Source organism: Arvicola amphibius, chromosome 18, assembly GCF_903992535.2.
Source record: "Arvicola amphibius chromosome 18, mArvAmp1.2, whole genome shotgun sequence".
Lineage (NCBI taxonomy): Eukaryota > Metazoa > Chordata > Mammalia > Rodentia > Cricetidae > Arvicola > Arvicola amphibius.
Window position 1 is genome coordinate 28,136,686 of NC_052064.1, and position 27,554 is coordinate 28,164,239.

Below are 27,554 nucleotides of genomic sequence, written 5' to 3' on the forward strand. Positions count from 1 at the left end.
CCAATGGCTTGTGTTTGGATTTCTGATCAACCATAAGTCAAAAGCATTAAATGGAAAGTTCCCAGAGATAAACAAATTCATGTTTGAAATAACTTTTATTACAGCGTGTTATTATACTTGCCCTATTTTATTTTGGAACTGTTACATTCTTGCTGTACCGAATTTATAAGTCAAATTTTACCATAAGTATGTATCATGGTATAAAGAGTTATGTTCCATGGGAACTACCAGGCAAACGCATGGCTCTTAGAACTTAGTCTCTATAGATAAGAAGAACTTCAGCACAGCAAAACGATTTTGGACTCTGTAAAAGGAGTTTAACCATTATGTGCTACAACATCTAGTTATAATACATCTTTCTGAAGGCTCATAGCTTGGACTCTAAGTCCATGATTCTAAAGAATCAGTACCTATGAATACCAGAATGTATAATGCGTTTTATACTGTTTTATAATTAGAATTATAATACTTTGTGATGCATTTGATAAGATGTATCTTAATTGAAAATATATTCATAAATTGAAACTATAACTCTCTGTACTTTGGCTTTAAAAGAAACATACCCCCCAAATGCAAAAACGAGACATAGGTATAGTCAAAGGCCAGCCACACACATATGAATCAGGATGTATATTCAAAAAAGACATAAATATCAAACAAAAAGTGAAACTTTAGCCCTTAGAAATTTCTAAGTTTTGATGGGTGCACTCTCTCTCTTTCTCTCTCTTTCTCTCTTTTTCTCCCAGGTTGATTTCATTGTAAAATAGAAAGTGGTGAAAATCACACCAGCAAGACATCCTTCACAGAAGTTAATCATGACCTAAAGAGGCCCTGGCTGCAGTTCAATCATATACGCAGAATTACATGTTCCTTTAATACGTACGGTCGGTCTCAAAGCTAGTGGCCTTGAAAATCTGAAGGCCGGGGGGGGGGGGGCTGGAGAGATGGCTCAGTGGTTAAGAGCACTGGCTGTTCTTCCCGAGGTCCTGAGTTCAATTCCCAGCAACCACATGGTGGCTCACAACCATCTGTAATGAGATCTGGCACCCTCTTCTAGCGTGCAGGCAAACATAGAGGCAGAATGTTGTATACATAATAAATAAATAAATCTTTAAAAAAAAAAAGAAAAAAAGAAAAGAAAATCTGAAGGCCGTAAGGACAAATTATCTTAAGCTCCATCTCTGTGAGGCAATCAAGATCTAAATGACAGACACCTACCTTCATTTACGGCAGCTTTGCTTTGCATACACTATCAAGAGCTTCATAATCCTTATTCATTTACTCTTCAAAGGATGCTTTATTTAAAGTCACCTTAGGTGGTGAACTGTAGAGTCAGAATTCAAGCGTAGGTCTGTCTAGCCACAAATGTGAATTCTTAAGACACATACTACTTCCCAAGAGCCAGGACTGCTAGTCTCCTAGTGAGAGATGAGAATCTTCTACCCAAAGTTTCTAATGACCATTAATATGTGTCTATAATTATTTTAATGAGGTGTTTTTAAAAGCTCAATGGTTATCTCTATATAAATGATCGGCAGGAAAATAATAGGCCCAATGTAGAGTTTCTATTTTTGAAATTGAGCCCATCGCTATGGTTTTCACATCCGAGCGAGCAGTAAGCTAGTCAAGGGAGACTGGGAGGCAGAGCCAGGCAGGCAGAGGGATGCATGCAAGGGTAAGAGTAGGCCTTAGGATGCTCAGATGCAAATTCATGTTGTTTTAGACCAAGGAGCACAGACGATAGCTGAGGTTAATATTTCTAGCTCAGTTTTAATGTGGAAAAATTCATTTGCAATCAAAGCCGGATGAGAAAGAGGTTAGCTATTATGAACACTAGGATGGTTTTACTTCAAGTTAGGGTTTGGAAACTTTGACTTTCAAACTCTATGGAATTTTATGTTTTCCTGTAGTTTCAAGGCAAACAATTTTAAAATATAATCAGAGCACAACTGAACTACAAAAACCTTCAAGTTTCTCCAAAAACTATGATAGAAAGGAACAGAAAAGATCCACAGTCATGTTTGAATCTGGAGGAGTGGCCTGGGGCTCCTGTCTGCTCGCTTCTTGTGGTTCAGAATTTCTTGGGACCTCTGTCATTTCTTTATGAGTAACTTAAGATACGAAATGGATTCACGGACACAAAGTGAAAGAAAGCATCACAGGTCATGTTCTCACGGCCACGGACCCTCTATGAGGAGCCCGTGAAGAACTGTCACCCTGCAGCCTGGTGTCGCCTGGAGGGACAGCGCTGGTAGGGACCAGACTTCCTGGCTGCGCCTAAGAGGCACCAAAGAGGGAAATTCATGATCCTTATTCATAACAGAGTACTATACAAATGCTAGGACTAAAAAAAATGGGTGGGATTTTATGTTATATTCACTCAAAATATTATAAAAGATGTTTTAAAGGGAGATATTTGTGTTTTGTTACTGTACTCGAATTCTCATTTCAGCTCGTCTTCACAAACCCTAGTATGTTGGAACTATTATTATCTTCCAATGAAAAGGAAGAGTACAGTTTAGCAGTCCAATAAGGACTTCCCCTCGGACAGAAATGGTAGCAAATTTGGGTGTTTTTTTTTTTAATTGCCTTATTTTTAGTTATGTAAAGGTATGGGGAGGCTGGTAGGTGCACGTGTGAGCTCAGTTTCCCCTGGAGTCAGGAGAGGCCATCAGATGCCCTGGAGCTGGAGTTACAGGTGGTTGTGAGCCACCCAACATGGGTGTAATGTAAGCTGGGGGCATCACCCCAGCCCTATAATCCACCTATATCCAAGAAGTCTGGGATGATTGGAAGTCCCTGGCCTGGCAGTTGCCCTGGCTTGGACTCCAACTCCCAGCCTGCCAAGCGGTGACCCCACCCTGGGGAGGGTCAGGACCATTCCCCCAGGCTATTTAGGCTTGCGCTGGAAAGAGCACTTGGCTTTTGGGTTTGTGTGGATCGACACCACCCCCTACCTTGCTTTGCCATGCATTCCCGGCCACCCAAGCGTGCAACATTTATCAAACATGGACATTTTAATTTGGTTTATCTGGTCTGCTTGAATTCTTTGTGCCGGTGAAATGGCTCATCTTAGGAAATATTCCTAACAATGGGTACTGGAAGCAAACCTGGGTCCTCTGAGAGAGCAGTACTCAGTCTTAATCGCTAAGTCATCTCCCGCTCTGGACATTCATTTCTTAACTGGAGAAATAAACCCCTTCTAGGACTAAGGATTTGAAGGGACAAGTTGGCACCATTCTGGCCTTATGATAGGCTAGAGAGGAAACCAGGATTTCAGACCAGCAGTTGACGGCAAACGCCATTCTGTACGTAAGCGGATGTGACTAAAGCCAAACCCATTGCTCGCTCTGCTCTGGTTTAGGAGGAAGCAGAAGCAACACAAGAGATGCACTGGGCCAAGAAACCACTTCTGTGCCCCAGTGCTGTCCCTTTCTCAAGGGACAAGGAAGCCTGTGCTTCTCTCAAGTGGTTGTGCTATCAGTGAGGAGGAAGACACGGGACTCTCTGTATAGGTGTCAGGAGTCCCTGGCCGGGCAGGAACAGATAGCTCAAAGACACCTGTGAACACAAATGACCCACGGGGTCTGGTCTGCAAGTCATCAAGGTCCAGAAGCTAGTCTCTGCTTTTAGGGTGGTGCTATTGGAATTGCTGTGGACTTCCAGATGTCCTGAGGGAGGTTCTTCAGCCAGCAGGACTGTGCTCCCCATGGGGACTGAGGGACCCTGGCTCCTAAAGCTTCCTTTCAGCTTCCCTGCTGCGAGGCGAGCATTTAGCCTTCTGCTGTTCCCATCTGGTGATGCCTGCCTGCCAGTCAGAGGACCAAAGACAACAGGTCTACCAGATCAAGGACTAGAAACACTAAAGGGACCATAAGTTCTTTTTCTTTATAAATCAATGATCTCAGGCATCTTGTTATAACGACAGCTGACTAACACAATTTATCAAAAATATCACTTAAAGCTGAGATTAAAAAAAAAAAAATCACAATTTAGACTCCACTCCCTATATTTGTGGGAACGTTCCTCACAACGCAGTTTTTTTTTTTTTTTTAGCTCTATGAAACAGAATGTTCTCTCAGATACATGAACTTCTCCTTTAAGTTGTTAGGCTAAGCAAGCGATAGCCGGGAGTGACACACACCGGGCAGGAGAAACAACATTATCTCATCGACTTAAGTTCCTGCTTCATTTGACTGGTCATGCTTACTGAGGCTTCCCATGGTCACAATCTGCAGAGGCTCAAGTCATACAGAGATGGAAATATCTCAAAGGAAATATGAAGTCATTTCTCCGTAAAGAGATTGCCATGCGAGCTCTATGCAGAGCCGTGGTTAACTGGGGGACCCTAATGACCACTGAAAAAGTTAAAATCCTCCGTCGTCTTAGCAATAAAAAGCAGAAAGAAAACAAAACAAGGGAGAAGTTGGATGTTATCAGCTGGAACCTCCCCCCCCCCATCCCTTTAATATGTTTGCTGAGTTTCTAAGCCATTACAGACTTGTAAGTCAGATGCTCTGTTCAGGTCAATTAAATCATGCAGCTCCCCTGGGATGGAGACGTGAAGAGATGCTAATTACTTTAAATAATAAGCTAGCGTGCAGAGGAAAAAGCACAAAACTTTAGGATTCACGCTCTGAGTCTGTTTTGTGGGGGATGGGATTCATGAGAAGATCTCCCCCGCCCTCACCCCCCCCCCCCCCCACCCCCCGGCCATGTGTATGTATGTGTGTGCAGGAAGTAAAACTGAGAGAAACTAGAACTGTCTTCCCCTCATGATTAACAAGGCAGGAAGAAGTTGTTTTGCACTGAGGAGGTCCAGAATCCCTAGGATCCTTAATTCAAATAGTTTGAACTGGCTAACTCACTTCTGCAGTTTTATTCATTTCTAGGGGACCCTGGATTGCCGAGGAGACGCCCAGAGGAAGAAACATTCAAAATCCATAGTTGTGTTGTCTTAATAATGATTTTGGCGGCCAAGAGCAGCCTGCTTAGGTGAAGAGAACACCAGGACTCCACTTTGAGAACCCACGATGTGAGCTAGGATTCTAACACAGGCATCATTTGCAAGCCTTAAAATTTTGCCTGATTTCTTGTCTTCAGAAACATGAAGTTTCTGGGGCTAAGGGCTGCATAATAACATTGGCAATTTATTCATGGTATAGAAAGAGCTTTTAGATGTCTGAGCAACAAGGGACAAACCTCAAGGGATGGGTGAGCTAGACACGATCCCTATCGGAAAGGATCTAAGAACTTAACTGAGAAATGAGAACTTGAAAAATCAAATCAGAGCAAGAAAGTCTTAGTCAGGAATACAAAGACCATTTTGGACAGCACATGATTAACTATCAAATTAGTGTCTAGTCAGGCTATTACACCTGGCCGTGCTGGAAAACTATATGGAGAGGCTCAAAGCAATACTCCCTGAGTTTGACCCATGCTTCTTGGATGGTGTTTGTGGAGAGGGTAAGGAAGGAAGAGGAGAGACAGACAGACAGACAGACAGACAGGTAATGGATGGATGGATGGATGGATGGATGGATAGATAGATAGATAGACTGTAACTGTGTGTGTCGGAGGTGAGGCCTGGCATTTTGTATTTTATAAAGTTCCTACATTATTTGGGTGAAAACAAGATGGGTCAGCTTTGAGAAGCACTGCTATACACGGCAAATATCATCTATACGATATGATATACTATATACGATGCTGTATCATTGGCAAATGCATCTCTACCATAAAAAGTAACGTGTAAATCAAGTAGGTGCCGAGTATAAGATTTCCCTTCTGCTACCCCCGGTGACGCAGAGCCCACTGGGGACGCGGAAACACTGTCTGATATCCCGAACCTAAGAGCCACTGTGGAGCTGCAAGGTTTCAAAGGCGGAGGAGAGTTTTAAAAAGAAAGTCTCTGCTTGACAAGTCAAGAAGAAGCCAAGTCTGCAGGGAAGAGGAGCACAAGTTTAGGAAGGGATAGGGAGACCGGAACAGTGACATCGGTATATGGTGGGCTCTCACAGGGAAACCGGATTCTCTGCGTGGGCTCTGCTATGTTTTCATTAAGGAAAAAATGGAATGTCAAGTCTGGGACTTCATAAATCTCAACTCGATAGAAGACTACTTTTGTTGATTCAAGCCGCAGTTAAAATGTCAGTGCCATTGTTCACAAGCTGTGATGTAGCTTGGTTGGACACCTTTGTCTCCATGTAATGTTTTTCCTGTAAGGGAGATTCCAGCTTATTTAGCCAATCTTACTCAACTCTTGTACTTAGGAGAGAAACTGGGACTAAAACAAGCTGGTGTTGACGACAGAACATCTTCATATATAATCCTTGCAAACAATGTCAGAAGGAAAGCCATTTCCCCGTCCCCCAGATGACTGGCAGTGCCACTCAGATTTGATATGGTGGTTAATGCCCCTTGAAACAAACCCTGATACCCTAGTTACCTGAGTGAGTGGTTTCTGGTAAGATCGGGTTGACGCTCTTGTAGAATTTCAAAGATGTTGGGTTGACGCAAAAACGCAACAATTTTGTCATTGTAGGCTGGAAAAAAAGTAAAAAGAAACAATGATTCTTAAGAAAAATTCTACTACTACTTCTATGATGATATAAATTCATATAAATTCAGACTTTAAAAACTACATTTTATTGCTAACATCCATTTCACCCAAGTCTCAGTGTGGAGCTATTCTGCCACTGGGGCATAGATGCTTACTACTTTCCAACTTTGTCTAAGCAGCTGTTACATGATTCTTGGGCTTTATACTTGCTACTTGCTATTCTTGATATTCTTTTTCAATTTATCTCATGAGCCGAAAATAGTTTCAAATGACAAGATCAGTTCACTAACAAGATTCTAGATGGTCATAATTTTAAGTTTACCAAAATCAACCTGAAAGCCAGGCATGGCAGTACGGGCCTATAATCCCAGCACTTGGGAGACTGAAGCAGGATTGAGTTTGAGGCCGACCTGGGCTACGCTGTACGATTGCCTAACAACCAAACCAAACCAAAACTACCACCATCAACGAAACACCAACAGCAGACAACCTCACCGAAATGACAACCATAAGAAGCGAGAAATTGTCTTCTGGTTGAATAGAAGCTAGCCAGAGAGGTAGAACCAGAGACCTGCTCACCCCCAAAACAACAGTCACCAGTAACAGTGACAGCTAGAGCCACAGTGCTAATGACAAGCCATTCTCTAACTCTACATGGAAATAAATGCCAAACACAAACAAACAAACAAACACACCAAACAACTGCAACACCATCACCAACTACTGGCAAACATATATTTTTAAAACAATCTACAATCTACATGGCTACAGAAATGTCAAAATTGTTAAAAATTTATTAGGCATTCCATTATTACCTCTTCTGTCAGGAAAATGAATCTTCATACTTGAGATTCTTCTGCATAATTATATTACTAATAATCAGGAATAGGTAATAAATATAATTCGGAGAACCAAGGTGAGAGTGTCTGAATTCACAAACAACAGAGAACCCAGTGATTCTATAGGCAGCTGTGTCTAAAATGCCATACTGTCTACACATACATATTTTAGCTAAATGTTTTAAAAGTTTTTAAATGTTATCTGTTTAGACTGAATTCTAATGTCAACACCAAGAATCCCTAAGTTAACATTTCATGATATATGAACTGAGGACACTTTTGCAATGGAATAGTTTTATTTTCCATCCAAGATCAGAGATGAGATACTTCTTATGCAAAACTTTAACGCTCTTGAAAGTTATGCATGTAGCAGTTATTAATAATTATATATTAATAATGATACTATAAATGTGGACAGATATCAACCCTAGATATCTTATCTGGTGGTTATCTTTAAGTCATGGGTAGTACACTGTATTTTGTGGCAGAAGGGTTTTTGTTTGTTTCTAGGGTAGAGAAACAAACCTCTACCCCCACCCCCAACCACAAGCTATGTGGTCAAGTTTCCCTCCTTTGGGGAAATCCCAGGGTCAGCTCATCTGGAGCAAAATGGGGGTGCCTTGCCCTGGGAAAACCACCTTCATGAGCATGGCATCTCTCCTGCCAGGTAAGTATGTTTGTGTTTTGATGTAAAAACAGACAAAGAGAAAGCTGTTTTGCTTTAAGGTGGGGAGGGAGTTTAGCCACCTCTCTGCAGTTTGTCCTCTCTGCATGCCTCTGGGGCTCCAGGTTGGAGACCATGACTCTACTTTAGCTTCATTGTTTTAATAACAGTTCACAATGGTTTTTCAGACCTGGAAGTTCACATCCGTTGATTTCAGTTTACTATTCTGGAGGCTTTGTTGCTTTCTGTTGGTTATAAAAGCCCTTAAGAACGTGGAAGCCTTGCTTGGTTGGTGAATGAGGCTACCACGGATTCACACACCCCTTAAATTCTATCCTAGGATGCGATATATTCTAATTATACGTTTGTTCAAATGCTTAATTTACAATGATTGTATATTATTTCATTAGTGTTTCTTACCTTCAGCAACCCAATACTTGCTAAGCGGGACTACGGGGTTTTATAAGGCAGAAGCTCTCTGAGAATCAAGTGACTAGGGTATGGTTATAGTGGCTTAAGGACAACGGAGTAGTTTTTCTGACACAGGGGGAGGAGTGGGAGGCTGGCAGGAGGCACCCGTGGGCATGGTATGCACTCTATACAGTAGCAGGATAACACAGATAAAGATCTGCAGAAAGAGCTGACGTACCCACTGGAACCGTGTCTTGGTACTGCGGCCTGCTGACGGTATTGAATGTACTGGACGGTCTGGGGAGAACCGGTGGTCCTGCATGCCGAGAGTCTTCCCCTACCTGCAAAGACAAGCAACATTTATGTCTGCACCAAGACCTCCCGGGCTTTGCATTGGCATCCCAAACCGAGTTCTTCAAAACACTTGGGGGCAAATAACCAATTGATCAGGACAGGTGCCGGCTAAGGCACTGACGCCAGATCCTCGAAAGGTCTGCTCTTAAGGCTTCAAGCAGGTGAGTGAGACTGGTCCGTGACAGGAGCTGGGCCAGTGAACACGCATGGCTCAGGAGTTCAAGCTGCCTGCCTTTACCAAGGCTGCAGAAGCAAAATGGAAGACTTTCTGGTCAGGATTGTCTGCACGGCCAGAACCCCAACCTGCTGCAATGCGGTCAAAGGGAAGAAGAGCTGGGTGATACAAGATGCATGGGGCTGCGCCTGGATATTCCTTTTTTTTTTTTTTTTAGCCAGATAGATGAGGGAATTCCCTGCCTCCGCAGAGGAGGAGCTGAGTGGCAGCAATCTTCCTGTGGGGTTGTGCATTAGGACATTATCTCCTCAGAAGCAATTTTATATGCTCATTAGAGGACCCGGTGTAACAGCTCTTTCTGGTTTGAGTCTCCCACACCAGACGGCTAACAGGAGCAGGTGTGCATGATCTAAATATGGTTTTCTTTTTTTTTTTTTATAATCCCTTGATTATTCATTGTGCCTCTTATAGGCTTAGGAACCCCTACAGATAGATAACCAATCCACTCATCTGTGCTCGTGCCAGGAAATTCTAACCTTGCTTTGGCTTCTGTTCTAGCATCTTCTAGTATATTCCTAAAGGCTTTTAAGGAGAGGACAGGAGGTGACGCTGGATTGGTACATTGACACTTTTCAGACGGTGCTCCTGCCCCCTTCACGCTGAAATCCTCATGGCCCTTTTAACATATTTCATCAGCCGGGTGCTTGTTGAGGCCATCTCTACTGCCCTCCACCTCCCCCGCCCCGCCCCCACCCTTCAGGAAGGGTTTTCATTTATTCTTCAAACAGCCCCCTCCTCCTCCACGAAACCTTCCCTTCTCTTCAAGGTGAGGTTAAACACAATCTTCTCCTCTGAGCTCCCATAGGGCTCAGGGATATTTCAAAATCAGTTGTCATTATTAGCCATTTGTTGTTTATTTCCTATGCCCCCATAAAGCTGGAAACAATAAAAAAAAAAAGTCCACATTATTACTTAAAAGAGTTATTAAAACGTAGCTCTCTTCCTCAGCTATTAAAATCAATGTAATGTGATTTGTTATGGTGGACGGTGTTCAGGGTGCCATGGTGTCCATGTGGAGGCCAGAGGGAAAGTCTGTGGAGTGAGTTCTCGCTTTCCAATCTTTCATGGGTTCCTAGGATCAAAGTCAGGCCACCAGGCTGTGCAGCAAGAGTGTTATACCCCCTGCAGTGTTATATACTCTGGCTTCCTCGTGGGCCCCTTAAAAGTTTATCAAGGCCGGGCAGTGGTGGCGCACGCCTTTAATCCCAACACTCGGGAGACAGAGGCAGGCGGATCTCTGGGAGTTCGAGGCCAGCCTGGTCTACAAGAGCTAGCTCCAGGACAGGATCTAGAAACTACAGGGAAACCCTGTCTTGAAAAACAAGCAAACAAAAAAACCAAACAAGCAAAAAAAAAAAAAAAAAAGTTTATCAAGGACCTTTTCCTTCTTATTTTCATTCATTTCAAATATCACTTTAAACTTGCTCTCTGCACTAAGAATGTGGGAAATAGGCCCTAATTACTTGTGTTCTTTACACCACCAACCACAATGTGTCTGCACGGCTGCAGGCGTTTATCCACAGCTGCAATAGCAGCGGGCAGACCCTGCTGAATGAGGCTCGCATGGCCACGACGTAACCACAAGTTTTCTCAGCCTGCTCCCTCTGAGTTACTGGCTTTGAGGAATGCATCTAGCCACTCTGAGAAGATTCGGTTATCACCTACACATCTTCAGACGGAGGAGCACTTAGCTTTTCAAGACACCAGTCTATGTAATTTCCCTCCTGCCAGTGTGCTGCCATGCGTCAACATTTCCTAGAACAGCCAAAGGTTGCGAAGAAGCCTTCACTTCTTAAAACCAGGCCACAAGACAGCGGTCAACTCCTCCGAGAAATACAGGCAATGCCTTGAGCTGCCCTGATTCCCGGGTGTGCACCGCCAAGAACAGCCTTTGAGAAAGGTTGGGTGATAATGTGGCTGCCTGCTGGGTTACTCTGTTTTACTGTTCCGTTCCCATCAATAGAAGGGAGATTTTCATTTAGTTGCTAATATACCCTTGCTGGGCTCTGTCAAAAAATCATTCAAAGTTCTGAAGCAGGGGTGCTAAAAGAAACGGGAAGTACCGCTATTAATCTCTCATATATTTTCTCAAAAACATCGCCTTGACTAGACAGAACGGCCACCTTCAGCTTGAAAAGCCACCGTAAAGCAAATGGTTAAAGCGGACTGTCCACGTGATAAAGCTAGGCAGAGTCCCAATCATGTACACATCTAGGCAAGGTCCAAGGGTAAGAGTTCGGTTGTATTTGGTGAGATAAACGCTGTTCGTGTCCTCCAGTTCACCACTCATGGTTTATAGGAAAAGCCTGATAAAGATTTATGGGCTACTCATAAAACATAAATATTTTCATGCATAGCTCACCCTGCGTTAGACTTATACATCATTTTTATATGAGCTTCTCGTGTATGTTCTTCTATAAACAGGGCACACGTGATACATTAAAGCAGTATGAACAGCATGGGGGGGAAATTCCACGGGTGGAATCTTGATGAACTGAATCCAGTTATTTATTGCATTCATAATTTTTTATTACAAGAAAGCCCTCTCAGAACATTTGGCCTACAGTATAATATTGGAAATAGGATACGCGTTTAGAAATGGCAGGCAGGAAAAGAAATCTTAATTCCATTTGTCTAAAGGGTCTCTCTCGGAAGGCACACACCGAGCCACAGTGCACACACAAGCCGTAAACTCCATTAAGGAGGAGACATTTCGCCCACAAATAGTCCTTTCATGCATTCAAGTCGTTGAAAGAAAAAATGAGACAAGAAGGGATTTTTATGTGTTTGGGGCTAGGGTGCTGAAGAGCCCTCATGTGGTTACCACAGACCACTGCAAACTGGCAAAGCAGAACTCAGAGGGCTGTCCAGTCGTTCTTAGTTCAGGCTGTTTTCTCTTTGCGGTCAGCACAGGAACCACTTCTGTCAAACACATCTTAGTTTTAGACAATACCAGCCAAGGATTCCAAGGCCCTATGGATTCACCCTTGGATATCCGGATATTTTAATGGCATCCAGTAAACCTCACTTAAGGAATTCTTCCCTGCAGATAAGACAGTTTTAGCCCCCCCAACCCCCACCCCCGCTAAAAGTTCATTCATTGTTTTCTTATGAGATTGTCCTTGGGTGTGCAAAGGGATTATTGTCTTCTGCGTGCCCTTATCAGTACCAATTCCTTCTGGGTTAAATGCGAACCTTCATTCTCCAGCCGTTCATCACACATCCCCCCCACCCCCAACTACTAAATTTGCAATTTTAGCTTAGAGGTATTTTCAGAGAAACCTTGTTAACATTCCGGAACTTTCGAAGCCTCTAAATGATACACTTAAACTAAATTAAATAAAACCAAACCAAAGTGAACTAAAAGAAAAAAAAACAAAACAAAACAGAAAACGAAACAAGCAAACAACAGAAAAGGCAACACAGTTTCACACAGTATCATATTGGCATCCTAGCGGCTATCAACGCCAATCAACTGGCCAGGACTCACCTCGCCAGCGCTGTGGCTGCGTTGCCTGGTCAGGTGTTGCCGATGAACCAGCGCGCTCGTGGGTCTGCTGCTCTGAAGTGGGAGCCGAGGGTCGATGAACGTGGTGGTCCGGGAGTTGTGGTCAACAAAAAACGCCTAGGATACAACCCATCGCGTCAGCGGAGTGGCCAACACGCGTCACACGCCTGTCTCAGCGGACCTAGGGCATGGCGCAGTCGGGAAACTACCCGTTCTTAGGTGGTCATCTGAGTCTCTTTTTTCCCACCATTTCCAACCATTGGAAGAATGTCTTGATCTCCATCAAGACAGGGTGGACTAGGGAAAGGCACTTCTAGCCTGGATGCGGAGTGAAGACAGCAGGGAGGAACACGACATGAAGTTTTAGAAAATACTCCAGGTCATCAGAGATGTGACCTTAGAAGGAGGCCATGGGTGGATATCTGGAGCTGGGTGTGGTGGCAGAGGCCTGTCATCCCAGCACTGACTGTGGAAACAAAAGCATCCTTAAGTGGAGGCTACCCTGGGAGACACAGGGAGATCCTGCTTCAAAACAAAGCAGCGACCATAACAATGAGCAGAATGGGCATCTGGACTCTTCTAATTGGTGCTCTTGGGCCCCTCCCACACCTGGTTACTACAAAAGTCTAATCATCCGAAACTTCACCATCAATGACTCTCTTCTTCCCTTTCCAAAGCCATCAGCTACTAGACTCTGCCTGTTTCCCCGTGGCCAGTCCTCTCTCTCTGTCCCCTCTCTCTGTCCCCTCCTGGCCTCTGAGCGCACTCCACCATTCCAGAGCTCATTCGGCATAAGAACCACACCAGTAGTTCCTATCTCTGAAACGCCTTTATTCCTCAAACCTTTTAGCAGTCTCTTCCTCCTGAGCACTTAGATGACGTCACGACTCTAGAACAAGGCTTCTAAGGGCTACCCAATGTCTCTAGGGTACCCCCCTCCCAAAACTTGGAACAGTCTTCATAGATCCTAAAAAGCAAAGTATTTGATTTTTTTTTTTTTTACCCTCTTAAATGAACAAAGCAGAAAAATGACAGAACGAGAACATTCCCGGCCCCTCATCACACTACGGGATTTCTAAGCACACACACCGAGCGGGTCTTCCCCGAGCTAAGAGAGAGAGAGCATCCTTGTTCTCTGCGCTGTGAGAAGTGCATGGGTGACTGACAGGCCTTCATAGCCTCTTACGGACAGGTTCTGGCCTCAAATTTCACGCCAGCCTTCGCTTTATTTAGGTTTCTAACACACCTGTTCATTATTCCTGACATTATTCAAAATGTCACGATGTAGCAATCATTTCTACAAACAAGCATGTTTATTTAACTCCTGCCTTTGAAAAGCAGATTTTATTACCGGGGCGGTGGTGGCGCTGCCTTTAACCCCAGCGCTTGGGAGGCAGAGGCAGGCGGATCTCTGTGAGTTCGAGGCCAGCCTGGTCTACACAGAGTTCCAGAAGAGGCTCCAAAGCTACAGAGAGAAACAGTGTCTCGAAAAACCAACCCCCCCCCCACAAAAAAAACCCAAGCAGATATTATCGAGTCTCTTTTTTGTGTAAATTAGCATCAAGAAGATTTCACTACAAGCATAATATAAACCATGTTACTTAAGAGAAAATATAAAAAGTGCTAAAATAGTACGGCCTAATTATGTAGCACCTTAGGAATGCTTTCAAGGATGGGTGGCAATCAGAGGCACCATGATGCACCAGTAATTACAAGCACAAATGGGTGTCTGCATGTAGGTCAGTGCGGATTTGCACACAGTGTCAGAACCTAATTTGATGTGAACAGGCTTGTTTCAAACCCATTCTCTAAGGAATTATGTAAATGCCCTGAGGGAAGAGACTATTCTTACTCACCCTGCCAATCCTCAATCGCTTTCAGGGCTGACCCGGGGAAAAGGAAGGCGCCCAAGAAAGGACAAAGTGCTCCAAACAGACTCCCAACCCAAGCAAAGGGACCTCCCGCCTAACTAGGCAAGAATTAAAACCTATTAAAAGCACAATGATAGCTAAAGATGTAGAAGAATTAAAAAGAAATGAAAGGGGTATATAGAACATAAGGTCTGAGAAACAAGACAAAGTTTTTTGTTTTTTTTTTTTTAAAGCAGGGTTAAGGTTTTTATTTTTATTGATTTTTTGACTTTTTCTTTATTAATTTTTTATTGAGCTCTACATTTTTTTCTCTGCTCCCTTCCTGGCCTTTCCCCTCCCCCCAAGGTCCCCATGCTCCCAGTTTCCCAAGATCTCAGGAGATCTTGTAAGACAAAGTTTTGAAACTCAAGTTATAGATATGAACAAACTCTCAGACTAAAACATTCAAAGTAGGTGACAAAGTAGTCACCGAATGCTGGGGACCCAAAAAAAGAACATGTCCATTTTTGAGCTCCACCCTGCCACTCACTCCGAATGTAATTCTGGGCAAACTGCCTCTAAGTTTAAGGTTCCATTTATTATCTTTTCCCCTGTTAAATTATGGCATGGCATGACATTACATCTATGTTAAGGAAAAACAAAAGAGAAGATTCATACCCATTTTTAAACATCATTTCTATGGCCTTTCAAATATGAGTGACTGCTATTATCATGAAAAATAGTTTCCAGTTCTGATCCTTTCTCCTAAACATTCCAAAGTTTCTTGCTACAATCCACACACGAGGGTGGAAAAACAAACCACAAGGACCATAGAGAATCAGTGAAAGAATTCTCCCTGACCCTTCGCATGTGAGGGGCCGTGACTAAGTGGAATATTCCACTTGTAGCAAGCCAGTCTCCTTATTAGGGACACAGGTGGGTCCTTCTGCTCATCTTCCATTCTGTCCCCTAAAGTAAGGAAGTTAACAACTGTTCTGGAAGAAGCTCCACCCCAACCCCTGGCATCTACACACTCAAAGAGTCTGGTGGAATGTTCGGGTGGTAGCTCCACCCCAAGCCCCCTCCCCATCTCTCTCCAAACCCTGCCGCACCTCAGAACACCCGTCAAATGATGACCGCTCCCCCAGAGTCGCTCAAGATCACTCCCACGGAATATTTAAACTGCCCCCCAGAAAACAGGCATGTGGGTCTCTCTTTTCTGTCTCCTGGGGGGGGGGGGTGGAAAATCATCCGGGAGTGTTTTTATCCATGAAACTCGGACTTTTTCTAATTTGGTTTGATTTGGTCTGAGTTGGATTGCTGTGTCGGCGGAGAGGCCTTCTGGGGTACAGGAATTTTCAACAGCCAGCATTCTAAAGCAACGGAAATGGATAAGCAAAAGGAGAGAACTGGAGGAGTGTGTGTGTGTGTGTGTGGGGGGGTGTCTTGTAACTTCAGGAACCTCCTGATCAATCCAGATGGCTCACCTCTGAACTTCCTCACACTAATGAATACACTCTCCCAAGTAAACTCTGGATAGGTGCTCTATCACAGTCCAGACAAGCCAACCACAGCCGGTCACACCACAATCTCCACGGCAAAGCAACCATGCCCTCGCTAAACTTCAAACTGGAGCCAGCATCTCAGCAAAGCCTTTTTTCATTATTTGATAAATAATGACATCTGGTTATCGGTCACTATTAATCCAGTTGTGTCACAGTTATGGATTTCAGGGAAACACTTGGGAACTTACAAGGCTGGGACATTATTTAAAATGTCAGGAAGTAGCAATCGTTTCTACAAATCAGGCTATGGAGGCGCCGCAGGCTAAAGAGCACACTCCTCGCTCTCTGTCCTTATAGCTCTTCCCCGTCTATGGCGCTCTCAAGATCCCTACGGTGCTCTTCTCGCTTCTCCCCCACCTCACCCCAAACTTGGCTTTGGAAAAGCACTGAAGGATGCCTTGACCGGGGTTGAGAACCACAGCCACTCATGCATGGCACGTGGCTTCTCTACTGATGCAATCTGAAGAGGCTCAGCTGCGTCGCCCACGTGACCTGCGCAGTAACTCCCACCACTAAGAGGTCTGAGGCCTCACCGTGGGCGGGGAGGGCTGTGTGTTCGTCACATCAGGAGGGGTCCCGTTCTAGAGTCAGTGGAATGTGCGCACTGTTTACATAAGTTTTTCCAGTCGCAAGCACTTGAGAGGAAAGGTCTTGAAAATCTCCATGAGCATCACAAATCTAGGGCACTAACAGGATACAGCACCCAGGAGCAATTGCTCCGCAGGCGTTTGGGTTCAGGGTCCTTTTGTGTGACCTTGGATGGGTCTCCTAGGATTTTGCTGTGTTATAGGTATGTAAAAGGGGGTGACTCAGGTCACGGCCAAGGTGTGAAAATGTAGGCTACTTTAAAGTAAACTGGGCCTGGGTTTCATCGCTAGCAGCACCAGGAGTAAGAAACCCCAGATGAAGCATGAAAAAATCACCGTGCAATTTGTAGGCCGGCTAGTTAGTTCCATTGGCGACACACATCAATTATATCAGAAAAGTGGATCACTTTCCACAGGGAATGCTAACTAGTTCAAGTGAGCAATGAAGCTGACCCGGTCCTTTTTAAAAAAAAAAAAAAAAAAAATTTGGGTCACTTTCACACCACAGCTTCTGAACAGCCTGCAATTACTTATGGGTGTCTATCTAGCATGCCATTGTATGAAACTTGATTTAAGAAACACTCATCGGAAGAAGTTAGTCCTGTTCAAATTAGCAGCTCTCAGGGCATTTTCCAAACAACACCCTTCCCTACTGTTAGGTTTCATTAAGAAAATTCACTCAAGCTTCCTAGAGCTGGGCCCACAAAGACTAACAGGGCAGAAGCAGAGCAGAATGCAAACACACAAACTCACGTCTCATTTGAAAACTGTCCTCCCGGGACTTCAGGGCACAGTCAGAGTCAAAAATATGGTTTGGCTGGAGCCAAGCGGTATTTTAGCAAGGCCAAACAAAATACATCTCTTTCTTTACACAATTCTCTCTCTCTTTTTTTTAAACTTCTATTATTTTAAGCAAAGGAAAAGCCATCAGTACTTATGAAGAAATACCAACCGCAGCCTCCACAAATCTAAGCTAAAGAAGCTCGGGATTGTTTCCAGTTAATATTTTGCCAAACTGGGAATATCTATGAAAGGACCATGAATGTAAACAAAGCAAAACACAGAGCCCCCGCCAGAGCCCCCCTCCACTCCAGACAGGCGGTCGCTCCTAACATTTTCTTCTCTCCTATTTACGACCATGCCCGTGGAAAACTAAAAATGGGGTTATCCAAATCAACACATTTTCCAGGAAAACAGAGGGATTGCTGTAGACTCTGAAAAATAATATGTTTTTCAAGTCCCACTGCAAGTCATGAGGATAACTTAAGAAGAAAGGGAAAATCCATTCCTGATTCTGGTGATTCCTTCCAGAGTCTAAAATCTGAGCATTTTACTTAGAAACACCCATGAAGCCCAAGCTTGTTCTATTCCTCACCACAACTGACACAGCCCAGAAAGACAACAACTCTCATTTTGCCTTTGTGTTCTATATCTACTAATTTGTGTTTATTCGGACAACAGAAATTATCAGTTTACATTAATTAGATAAGATAATGGGTGCCATTGTGATCTTTTCGTAACTGAATCTAAAACACCTGATCGTCTTTATCTCCCTGTGGGTTTTTTGACTTTTGATATCTTTTCCCACTTAAAAATTAGGCAAGGGGTCCTTAAAAACAGTGGCTAATATTTCAACTGTTGCGTGAGAGTGAGCCTTACCATCTACCCATTAGTAGGGTTTGGTGCTGGCCACTGCTCTGGGGGCAGGACAGCATGGGTACAAACGCTCACATGAAGGAAAACCGAGGCCCACAGAGGTCATGCCAAGAAGCTGTAGATCCAAGAAGCTTCCCAGTTCAACATATTATTTTTCAACTCCATTAAATTAACCACTGCAAACCCAAAACAAAGCAAAATAAAACACAGAGAAAAAAAGTTAAGGTATTTAAAAACCAGTGTTCTCCCTACGAAAATGCATTTTTATTTCCTAACTGTTTATAATTGCTGTGAGCTCTTACTAATTACTAAACTCAGCCAAGAACTAGAGATATTTGAAATAAGTCACATTTTATTAGTATTTAATGACCATTTCTCATATAAATAATAAGACTTTTATCAGCACTGCTACTCAGATCTCAAATTGTCCTTGATTTTAATATTCCTGAGTGTGCCAAAGTTTAAAAACTGTTCTTACAAGAAGCAAGAAAGATGTTTTAGTAATAGTTCTTTTTCTTTGTTTGTAATTTCTTCAAAATAAGATCTTTGCACTGGGGAACACGGCACACTCTAGAAGATCCAGGGCCTGAGAGGCTAAAGAAGGAGGATCCCAAAGTCAAGGCCTAACTGGACTAAGGGAGAGTTCAAGGTCAGTTTGAACAACCTTTGGAGACCTTGTATGGCACACACCTTTAATCCCAGCACTCAGGAGGCAGAAGCAGGTGGATCTCTGTGAGTTTGAGGCCTGGTCTACAAGAGATAGTTCCAGGATAGGCTCCAAAGCTACAGAGAAACCCTGTCTCAAAAACAAACAAAAACAAACAAAAAAACGAGAAAAAGAACTAGAAGCAGAGACAGGTACCATAGAGCTCAGCCACAGTTTGCCCAACATGGGCAAGGCCCTGGGTTGATGCTCAGAGTAGGGGGTGGGGAGAGAATACATGTACCTTTGTATCCTGGGGGAATCCTGGGTCCTGAATTCAATACATGTATGCAGAAGTTGGTCACATAGCTTTGTGTGTAGTCTATTGTGTATAAAACTAAACCTGGATTAATTGTTGGCTTCAAAGTTATGGAATTAAAAAGTAATCAAGGAAATAACAGAATAAAGTACAATGAAAATGAATACTATAATGGGGTTTGGAAGGAGACCTCACTCCAAATGAAATTCAGATCAGGAGGAAAAGCATGAGCATTATAGTTTATCTGTGCTCTCCCACATCCTACCCGCACTTCCAGCCAAGTGCTGGAACTGGGGAGCATCCTTGTGAGGGGATTAGGTCATACGAGAGTGGGACCCCCACAAATAGGATCAGTAATGACAGAGGGACCTCAAGAATGGCATCAGCACTTGTTCAAAGAAGTCCCCAGAGCTACCTAGTGACGTTAGCCACTTATAAGAATACAGGCCGGGCTGGAGAGATGGCTCAGCGGTTAAGAGCATAGCCTGCTCTTCCAAAGGTCCTGAGTTCATTTCCCAGCAACCACATGATGGCTCACAACCATCTGAAATGAGGCCTGGTGCTCTCTTCTGGCCTGCAGGCGTACATGTAGACAGACTATTGTATACATAATAAATAAATAAATAAATATTTTTTTTTAAAAAAAATACAGGCCCTCCCTGAACATACAAGTCCTGCCAGCACCTTGATCCAGAACATCTCAGCCCCCGGAATTGTGAGGAATGAATTTCTGTTGGGTGTAAACCACACACTCTATATTTTACTAAAGTACTTAAAAAAAAAAAGATCACTAGCTGGGCGGTGGTGGCGCACGCCTCTAATCCCAGCACTCGGGAGGCAGAGGCAGGCGGATCTCTGTGAGTTCGAGACCAGCCTGGTCTACAAGAGCTAGTTCCAGGACAGGCTCCAAAGCCACAGAGAAACCCTGTCTCGAAAAACCAAAAAAAAAAAAAAAAAAGATCACTACATAGTTGATATTAAGTCACAGTTTAGAACCATGTAACCTAACCTTAGAGGTCAAAGAAGCCAAAACCTATACAATTCAAGAGCTTTAAAATGGGAATTTTCACCCTTTAATTGAATCTATTCATTTTAAAACTAGTTTTGCTAACAATGAATTCAGACACCACACAATTTACTCAATGTATCTGTTTTGCTCTCTTAATGTGGACACAGGAATGCATAAATGTGGCCACTATCTAATTTTAGCATAATTTTTCTCCAAAATGAAATCTTATACCCATTCTAGGAAGCTAGTAGTCTACCTTCTGCCTCTCTGCAGTGCCTCTTCGGGGCATGTCACAATATGTAACCTTTGGGGTCATTTCTTTCCCTTAGCAAGCATTTTCAACGCTCATATATGTTGTGGCATGGTGTCGATTTCATTCCTTTGTAGTATTGAGTAATGTTCCATTGTGCCAATCCACCACATTCTATTTAATCACCGATATATATTTGGCTTATTTCCAACTTCTGGTTTATAAGTAATACAGCTCTGAACATTCCAATGAGTGCTTTTATGCAGGACGTGTGTTTCTCTTGGGTGTATATATAAAACTGGCAGGTTACGTGACAGCTGCTTGCTTAAGAGTTTCAGAAACTCCCAGGCTGGTTCCAAAGTTGGTGGATCATTTTCTGCTTCTACCAGCAGGAGCTGAGGGGTCCAACTTCTCTACGTTCTCCCCCGGCCAAGTGCAAAATTTCATGCGATATTCTTACTCTTTGATTGTTTATCTTTAAAATTGTCGATTGATTCGTTTTACTTTACACATATGAGTGTTTTATCTGCATGTGTGTATGTGTTCCTTGCATGTGTCTGGCGCATCAGGAGGGAAGAAGAGAGTGTTGGATTCCCCTGGAACTGGGGTGATGGGTGTTGTAAATTTCCATGTGGGTTCTGGGAACCAAACCTAGGTCCTCTGCAAGAGCAATAAGCGCGTGCTCTTAATCACTGTGACACCTCTCCAGCCCCGTCAATCTTAAATGAATGTTCTATGCCACACCCTTCATCTGTGTGACTTAAAAACAGTTTTTACCTCACAACTCCCAGAGTAGCTGGATTTGTGTTCCTGTGGAATTTTCATCTAATTAAAAATTATCCACTCAAAAAAGAAAATCTCTTCCAAAATTAAAAACACCTGAAGCACACATCACAAGCATGGAATGTAAACCATCCAAGACAAGCTATGAATTAGTTAAAAGAGCTCAGGTGGAAGGCTCGAGAGACTGCCCCGGGGGTAAAGAGCAATGGCCGCTCTTCCAGAGGACCCAGGTTCAATTCCCAGTACCCACATGGAAGTTCACAACTCTGTGACATGCCAATCCCAGAGACCCTCTGAGGCCCACTTCTGGCTTCTAAGGGCACTTCATGCACATGATGTACAGAGCTAACTGCAGGAGAAATAACCAGACACATAAAATAAAAAATAAAGGGGGAAAAAGATGGGGCCGATGGAAAGAGCTACATCTAGTGAGAGAGCAGATGGGGGGGGGGGGTGGGCGTCAGGAGAGAGAGCCCGGGGGCGTCTTGCTTCATTCAGAGGGAAGATGATAGGGAACCACAGGTGATCTCATTCATTCGCTGATTTGAGACATTTCTCCATGAGTGCACTGGGAGAAAGGGGCGTGACCCAGACACACAGAAGAAACCTCATGAGGGGATCTTCTGCTCAGGAAGCTAGGGCACGTTAATAACTATCACGAAGCAGATGAGGACCTCCCCCGACAAGTCATTTGAAGAAGACAGCCTGCTCACCAGTGAGACTCAGGGGAAGGGCACATTGAACACCCAAGCCTATCGCTCACTACATGTGACTCTGTTTTGCGAGACAGGGCCTTGCTATGTCCCCTAGGCTTGTCTCGAGCTGACTGTGTAGCCCAGGCTAGCCTCTAAGCCATGCCAATCCAGCCCAGCCTTGCAAGGGATGAGATTACAGGTGTGAGCCTTCACACTCGGCCCTAATTATGGGGTCCTGGTCAGTCTACTAAGTAGTTGCTGGGTGTCGTTTCAATCGATTGATGCAGGACTTAGCTGCAGCGATGCCATGTCTTCCCTGGTGTCCCTGCTTCTGTCTTCCTAGTCAGACTGTCATGCTTCTGACTCACTGCCCCTGGACCTGTGGTCCAGGGCCATAATCCCAAATCATTGCCTTGATCTCCTCTAAAATCATGCTTGACCCTACTAAACCCATCTTCGGGAAAGAGAGAACTTGTCAAACAGCCCTGTGGGAATCAAGTCAGTAGTTCCCCTTGAGTCTGAGTTCTTCCTCTCACTAAAACGAACGCTTTGACTGCAAGGGGCTCTGGGAGAAGATTGCTGGGGGTGGAAATTGAGGTTGTAGAAGGCACTTCCGGGAAAGCAGCTTGTATCGCAAACTTTACCGGCCCCGTTTACCTTTAACGCTCTTCCCCCGTGCGTGAGTTCACGCCCCATGTCCTCCATGCTTCCCTATCTACTACGAAGACTTCCCCAAACACCTGTACAGAACACCACCCATCCCCATCTTTCTACAGACTTCGGCCTCTGCTTCTGCCCACAATGTGGTATTTATCACCTCTGGGCACACAGTTTATTTATTTACTTGCCTCTTGCCTGTCTCTCTTCTTCAAAGGGCACGCCTCTGAAGTGAATGGCTTATCTGCTTGGTAGGGGTGCTCAATAAAGCCTGGCTTTGAAAAAAAAAAAAAAAAAACCTCTAATTGTTACGTACTCTAAATAACATGCCATTTTAATCCTCTTTGTAAGTGTTATACACCCATACTTCATATAGGAAGAGAAACCGGGGTTCATTATACAAAATCTAGAAGCGATAATCTCGCAGTCAAGAGCAGGGCCCGTGGAACCAGATGATCTGGACCCCAGCACAGTTGAGCCATAGACTGTCTTGGTGATGCCAGGCAGGCTGCTGAGCCGTTTTGGCTCCGGAATTTCTCATGTTTAAGATGCTTCACTGTGACATGAGAAGCCTCTACGTATCTATCAAGACCATAAACAGTCCGCGGTTCACAGGAGGCATCAAGCAAACATCTAATAAAAATGAAATGTTCACTAGGGGAATACCTTCGAACAAAACCAACTTTCCCATTGGGACTCGTTACTCGCGTCCAACGTCCCCATTAAAATTGAGGTTCCTGGTTCGCCGTCTGTACAGGAAGATGTCATCACTCTGGTCTTTATGTGCCTCTCGTCATAAACTAGGGAGTTCTTCAAGGTGCAGTCAGGCCAGGGCTCTGAGCTGTAACTGAGGCTCAGGTTCGGCCGGCGTCTTACACTGGTGGCTCACTGATTCCTAGTACACTCTCTAAACCATGCCTTAGTCTCCTGTTTACAACACAAGTCACACCACACAGGAGGGTAAAGGTCGTCAGGATTCCTTTCTCTAGTCGGCGGAAAACGGTAAGAGAGCACAGACAGAAGAAGGTCCAGGGAAAGAAACATGGACACCAAACCCATGCCTCTTGCAGCAACAAGCTGCCTGGGCAGGTTTGCGTTGAACCAGGAGAAGGGATGTTTGTCCCCGCAAAGGTGGAGGGAAACCCCAAGAGCAGCCGCAGCCACCCAGCGGCTCACTAGGGTAGCTGGCTCAGGTTACCTTGCCCTGATGGTCGTGCTTCATCTCCCAGCCCCTCGGTAGCTCCAGCTGCTTGTTTGCAAACATGTTGAGGAATCCCACGAGGTCCCGGTTATGCTGATAGCGTTCGAAGTGGTGGGTGTCCCGCCGGACTTTGGTGATCATGTGCTTCAGACACGTGTTGTTTGTAAACATGCGGTAGGCACTCTAGAGGGAAGACGGAAGACGACCATTAGGCTGTGGGAATTATCACACGGCAGATAGCGGGTCCTTTGATGGTGTGGAAAACATGTACACAGGCTTCTGTGTCACTCCAAACCCACATATGGAAACAGCCAAAGGGGCAAAGTGACTTGCACACACAGAAACTGTAGCCAGTGAGGCCCTTCATGACTGGTTTCTAGTTTTCTTTTTCTCCCTACTTCCACTCCCCACCCCACCTCCCCAGCCCCCGTTTGGTTTTTTCAAGATAGGGTTTCTTTGTATACCCCTGACTATCCTCAAATTCCCTCTGTATAACAGGCTGGCCTTGAACTCACAGAGATCCACCTGCCTTTACCTCCTTAGTGGTGGGATTAAAGGTGTGTGCCACCACTGCCCAACCTGGTTTTTAGCTTTCTGAGAACAAGCATGGGACATAGATCCTAGGGTTGGGTCTTAAGAAAACACACAATCGCAAGTGTATGATGTTGGGGATAAACATACCACCAGACAGTGAACCCCAAGAGCCTGCTCTTCCTCCAGCTTTGGGGTAGGTCACTGGCTCAGAGGGCAGGACAGCGTAGAAGCATAGAGTTAAGGGTCACGCTGTTTGGAAAATGCTTACTATATATTTGGATATCAGAAACACACACACTAACAAGGTGAGTTGCTCTTCTGTCAGTCATGTCCACGGAGACCACAGCAGACAGAGACACGCATCTGCAATACCACACCCTCCTGGGTGGGTGGGGGCAGATGCTTAGGGAACTGGGGTGTAGTTAGAACACTTTGGAGACCATCCTCACTGTTCTGTCTTGTTTTGGTGGTCCCCACCCAGCCCCTTGTCTACACACACAGCTGCATTGATTAAAACGCAAGTTTAATGAAATACCACTCTACCGCCACCCCCGAACCAAAAAGATTATCTGGTTATAAACACTACTATTTAAACTCATTATCAAAGATTGCAAAGCCCGCTTGTGTCTCAGACTGCCCACACCTCGGTTCTTCAGCAAATGCATGAGCTAATCCACGTACTTCGCAGCAGAAAGGGATCTATGCTCCTGAGTCACTAGGAAAGCTGGCACCCAGGAAACCAACCAGGCTATCGATGATCCACCCTGGAATTCTATTCCTCACCCATACAGTGAAAGGACTCCTGAGTCCCCTGCTTTTCAGCATCGCAGAGGTACTAGGATTGATGGAGTCTGTCTTAGGGCTTTCCTTGATGGGCTTTGTTATTTCTTTCAGTCTTAGCCCAAAGTAACTTGCGCAGACCTCAGAGTACCTGGAAACAGTGCCAACGGAGTGACCATTTCCCATCTGCCTGTGCCAGTACTATGTAGCTATCAGTACAAAAGGTGAATCCATGTGACAGCAGTCTCTCTGGGGTCCCCCGGAGTAGCCACATCCAGCTCACACATTTATGGCTCATTGTGAAGCCCCACAGAGCTTGCTTCCCTTTGGTGTGGCAAAGCATGGGAAGTGGGAACATTCCAGTCTGGCTTGTGAGTGTGTTGGGATCATGAGAATTCTGGTACTATGACTTGGAATGAAAACACAGCTTGGTTAGCTTAACTCGCTGGCATTTGATAGTTGTTACACACCTATGTCTGGTGTATAACAGAAAAAGGGTTCTTATTAGCGCCTTGGCATACACAGTTTTTGCTTTGCATTTAAAATATTTTCCCTATTAACACATATAGAAGGAAGGAGGGAGGGAAAAGGGGAAGAAGGAAGGGAGAGATGAAGGGAGGGAAGGTGATCAGCTATAATAAACCAATCTCAGATCTTAGTTCCTTAAACCGAGTCTTAAATACCGTGAGGTATTTCAACCTGCCGGTCTAAAGGCAAACTTTTTTTTTTTTTTTTTTTGATGGCTGGAGGCTTTGTGTGGTCCAGACCCTCAGTACTGCAAAGCAGGCAGGGATTCAGGGAACATGAGAGCATGGGAAAATGATACCATGAAGACGGGGGGGGGGGGGGTCTAACAAAATAAGTTGGAGGTTGCCAGAGAGAAACTTGGGCTAGCGCATCGTTTATCCTGTGGTTAGCCTGACTTGAGGTTTTCACTGCCATCAGCAGGCGCCTGCTCCCTGTACTGGCTCTGTGCTCCTTGCCTGTCTTCACACAGCCACGGCAAGCTTCAGTGCCCGAGACCACACCAGTCTGTGCGGCGATGACCGAGAGCTTTCAGGTCATTCTGCATAACAAGCCTCTCTGGGGACAAACGCTTGCAAGCTGACTGTGTTGGACAGATCATGCGCCTGGCCATTGTTCTAAGTGGGTGTAGCCAAGGAGACAGGACACAGAGGTTCCTAATCTAGAGCAGCAAACCTGTCCCTCCCTTCTGCTAAAGAGAGGCAGCTGAACTCCAGTAGGGCAGGACATGGCAGTCAGGGTCAGAAGCCCTTGCCAGCCTCGGGCTTGGTGCAGTTCCCACTGAATGGACAGCTCCGTAAGCGTGGGAATCTTACCCAGGTCTTATAATTAATGATATCCTTTTATCTTCCTCCTCCCCACTCAGTGAGACACGCAACACTGTGCCAGGTGGGCTGATCTTGGAAAAAGCGCCTATCAAAGCAAATTAAGAGTAAGGAGTATTTTTTTTCTCATTAGTAAGCAGTAAACAACCTTTAGAATCATAGCCTTGCCAAGTCTGAACATTCACGTGACTGTCAGGGGCTAAAGAAAACAGCTCTCCAAACTGTTACCTTTTCATCGAGAAAGAATTTTTTGAACAGACATATATGTAAGCATGCAACACATACGCTGTTCTGTGTATCTATGTATACATGTATGATGCACAGTGCGCTACATCTATGCAAACACATAAAGTTTAAAAAGAATATTCATACTCTAGTTTACACAGAATTCTGTTGTCACAGCTACAGAGACAGAGACTCTTAATCTCATTTGCCTCGGCTTGCTCAGCCGTGAGGAGTAATAGCATACTGAGATCTAAAACCAGGAGAATAAAGGATGTAAAGTTGCTTTGAGAAGAAGGTCATTACAGAATACAGGGCACATGTAATTAAAAGACTATCTGGAGGAGGGGGGCTCTCCCAGTCTAGCTAGGGTCAAAACAGACAACTAGAGCAGTAAAACTATTTTCTGCTCGTAGCCTTTGAAGCCCGTGGGCCAGCAGCCCACTTTCTATTAGCCGAAGGGTCTCCTAACCTGTCATTAACTACGTGCTCAGTTCTGCCCCGTGAAAGCCTGGGGATACGGAACTCAGCAGTCAAAAAGCAGGAGGAGGGTCCATGACAGGGCGACAGAAAATCGGGTTGGAATAGCAAAGGTCACAGGGGTGGGGAACGGGCTGGAACAAACTGACAGACCTAGCAGAGTTAAGGACAAGGCCAGTCCAGTCAAGAGACACCCAGCAGGTGAGCTCAGACTGGAGGGGTGTGTCTCGGCGGAGCGCGGCATTGGCAAGGCCATGCTTTAAGAGAAAAGAGGGCTGGCTCATCATTTCCCCATTGCGGTGAGTGGTTCTAGCTAGGTAAATGGATGGGCTTTCTTGTCCAAACCAACAGCAGGCCAGGAAAGAGGGAATGTTGCCTAGTTCATGCCACAGCCTCATGGC

General features: G+C 44.6%; 1 protein-coding gene and 1 non-coding gene across 3 annotated transcripts in view; both read right to left on the bottom strand.

Annotated features, from left to right (window-relative positions):
• Positions 1 to 27,554, bottom strand: part of Hecw2 (HECT, C2 and WW domain containing E3 ubiquitin protein ligase 2) — a 176,112-nt gene that overhangs the window by 62,405 nt on the left and 86,153 nt on the right. For both annotated transcript variants that reach the window (XM_038315559.1, XM_038315560.1), the window contains exons 13-16: positions 23,786 to 23,971; positions 12,556 to 12,690; positions 8,715 to 8,817; positions 6,449 to 6,545 (exon numbers count right to left, since the gene is read on the bottom strand). In XM_038315559.1, coding sequence (XP_038171487.1) covers positions 6,449 to 6,545; positions 8,715 to 8,817; positions 12,556 to 12,690; positions 23,786 to 23,971 — 521 coding nt within the window. The remainder of the gene's footprint in view (positions 1 to 6,448; positions 6,546 to 8,714; positions 8,818 to 12,555; positions 12,691 to 23,785; positions 23,972 to 27,554) is intronic.
• LOC119804119 lies at positions 7,910 to 8,076 on the bottom strand. Its single transcript, XR_005283803.1, has one exon. It is a non-coding gene; the product is annotated as a U1 spliceosomal RNA (small nuclear RNA).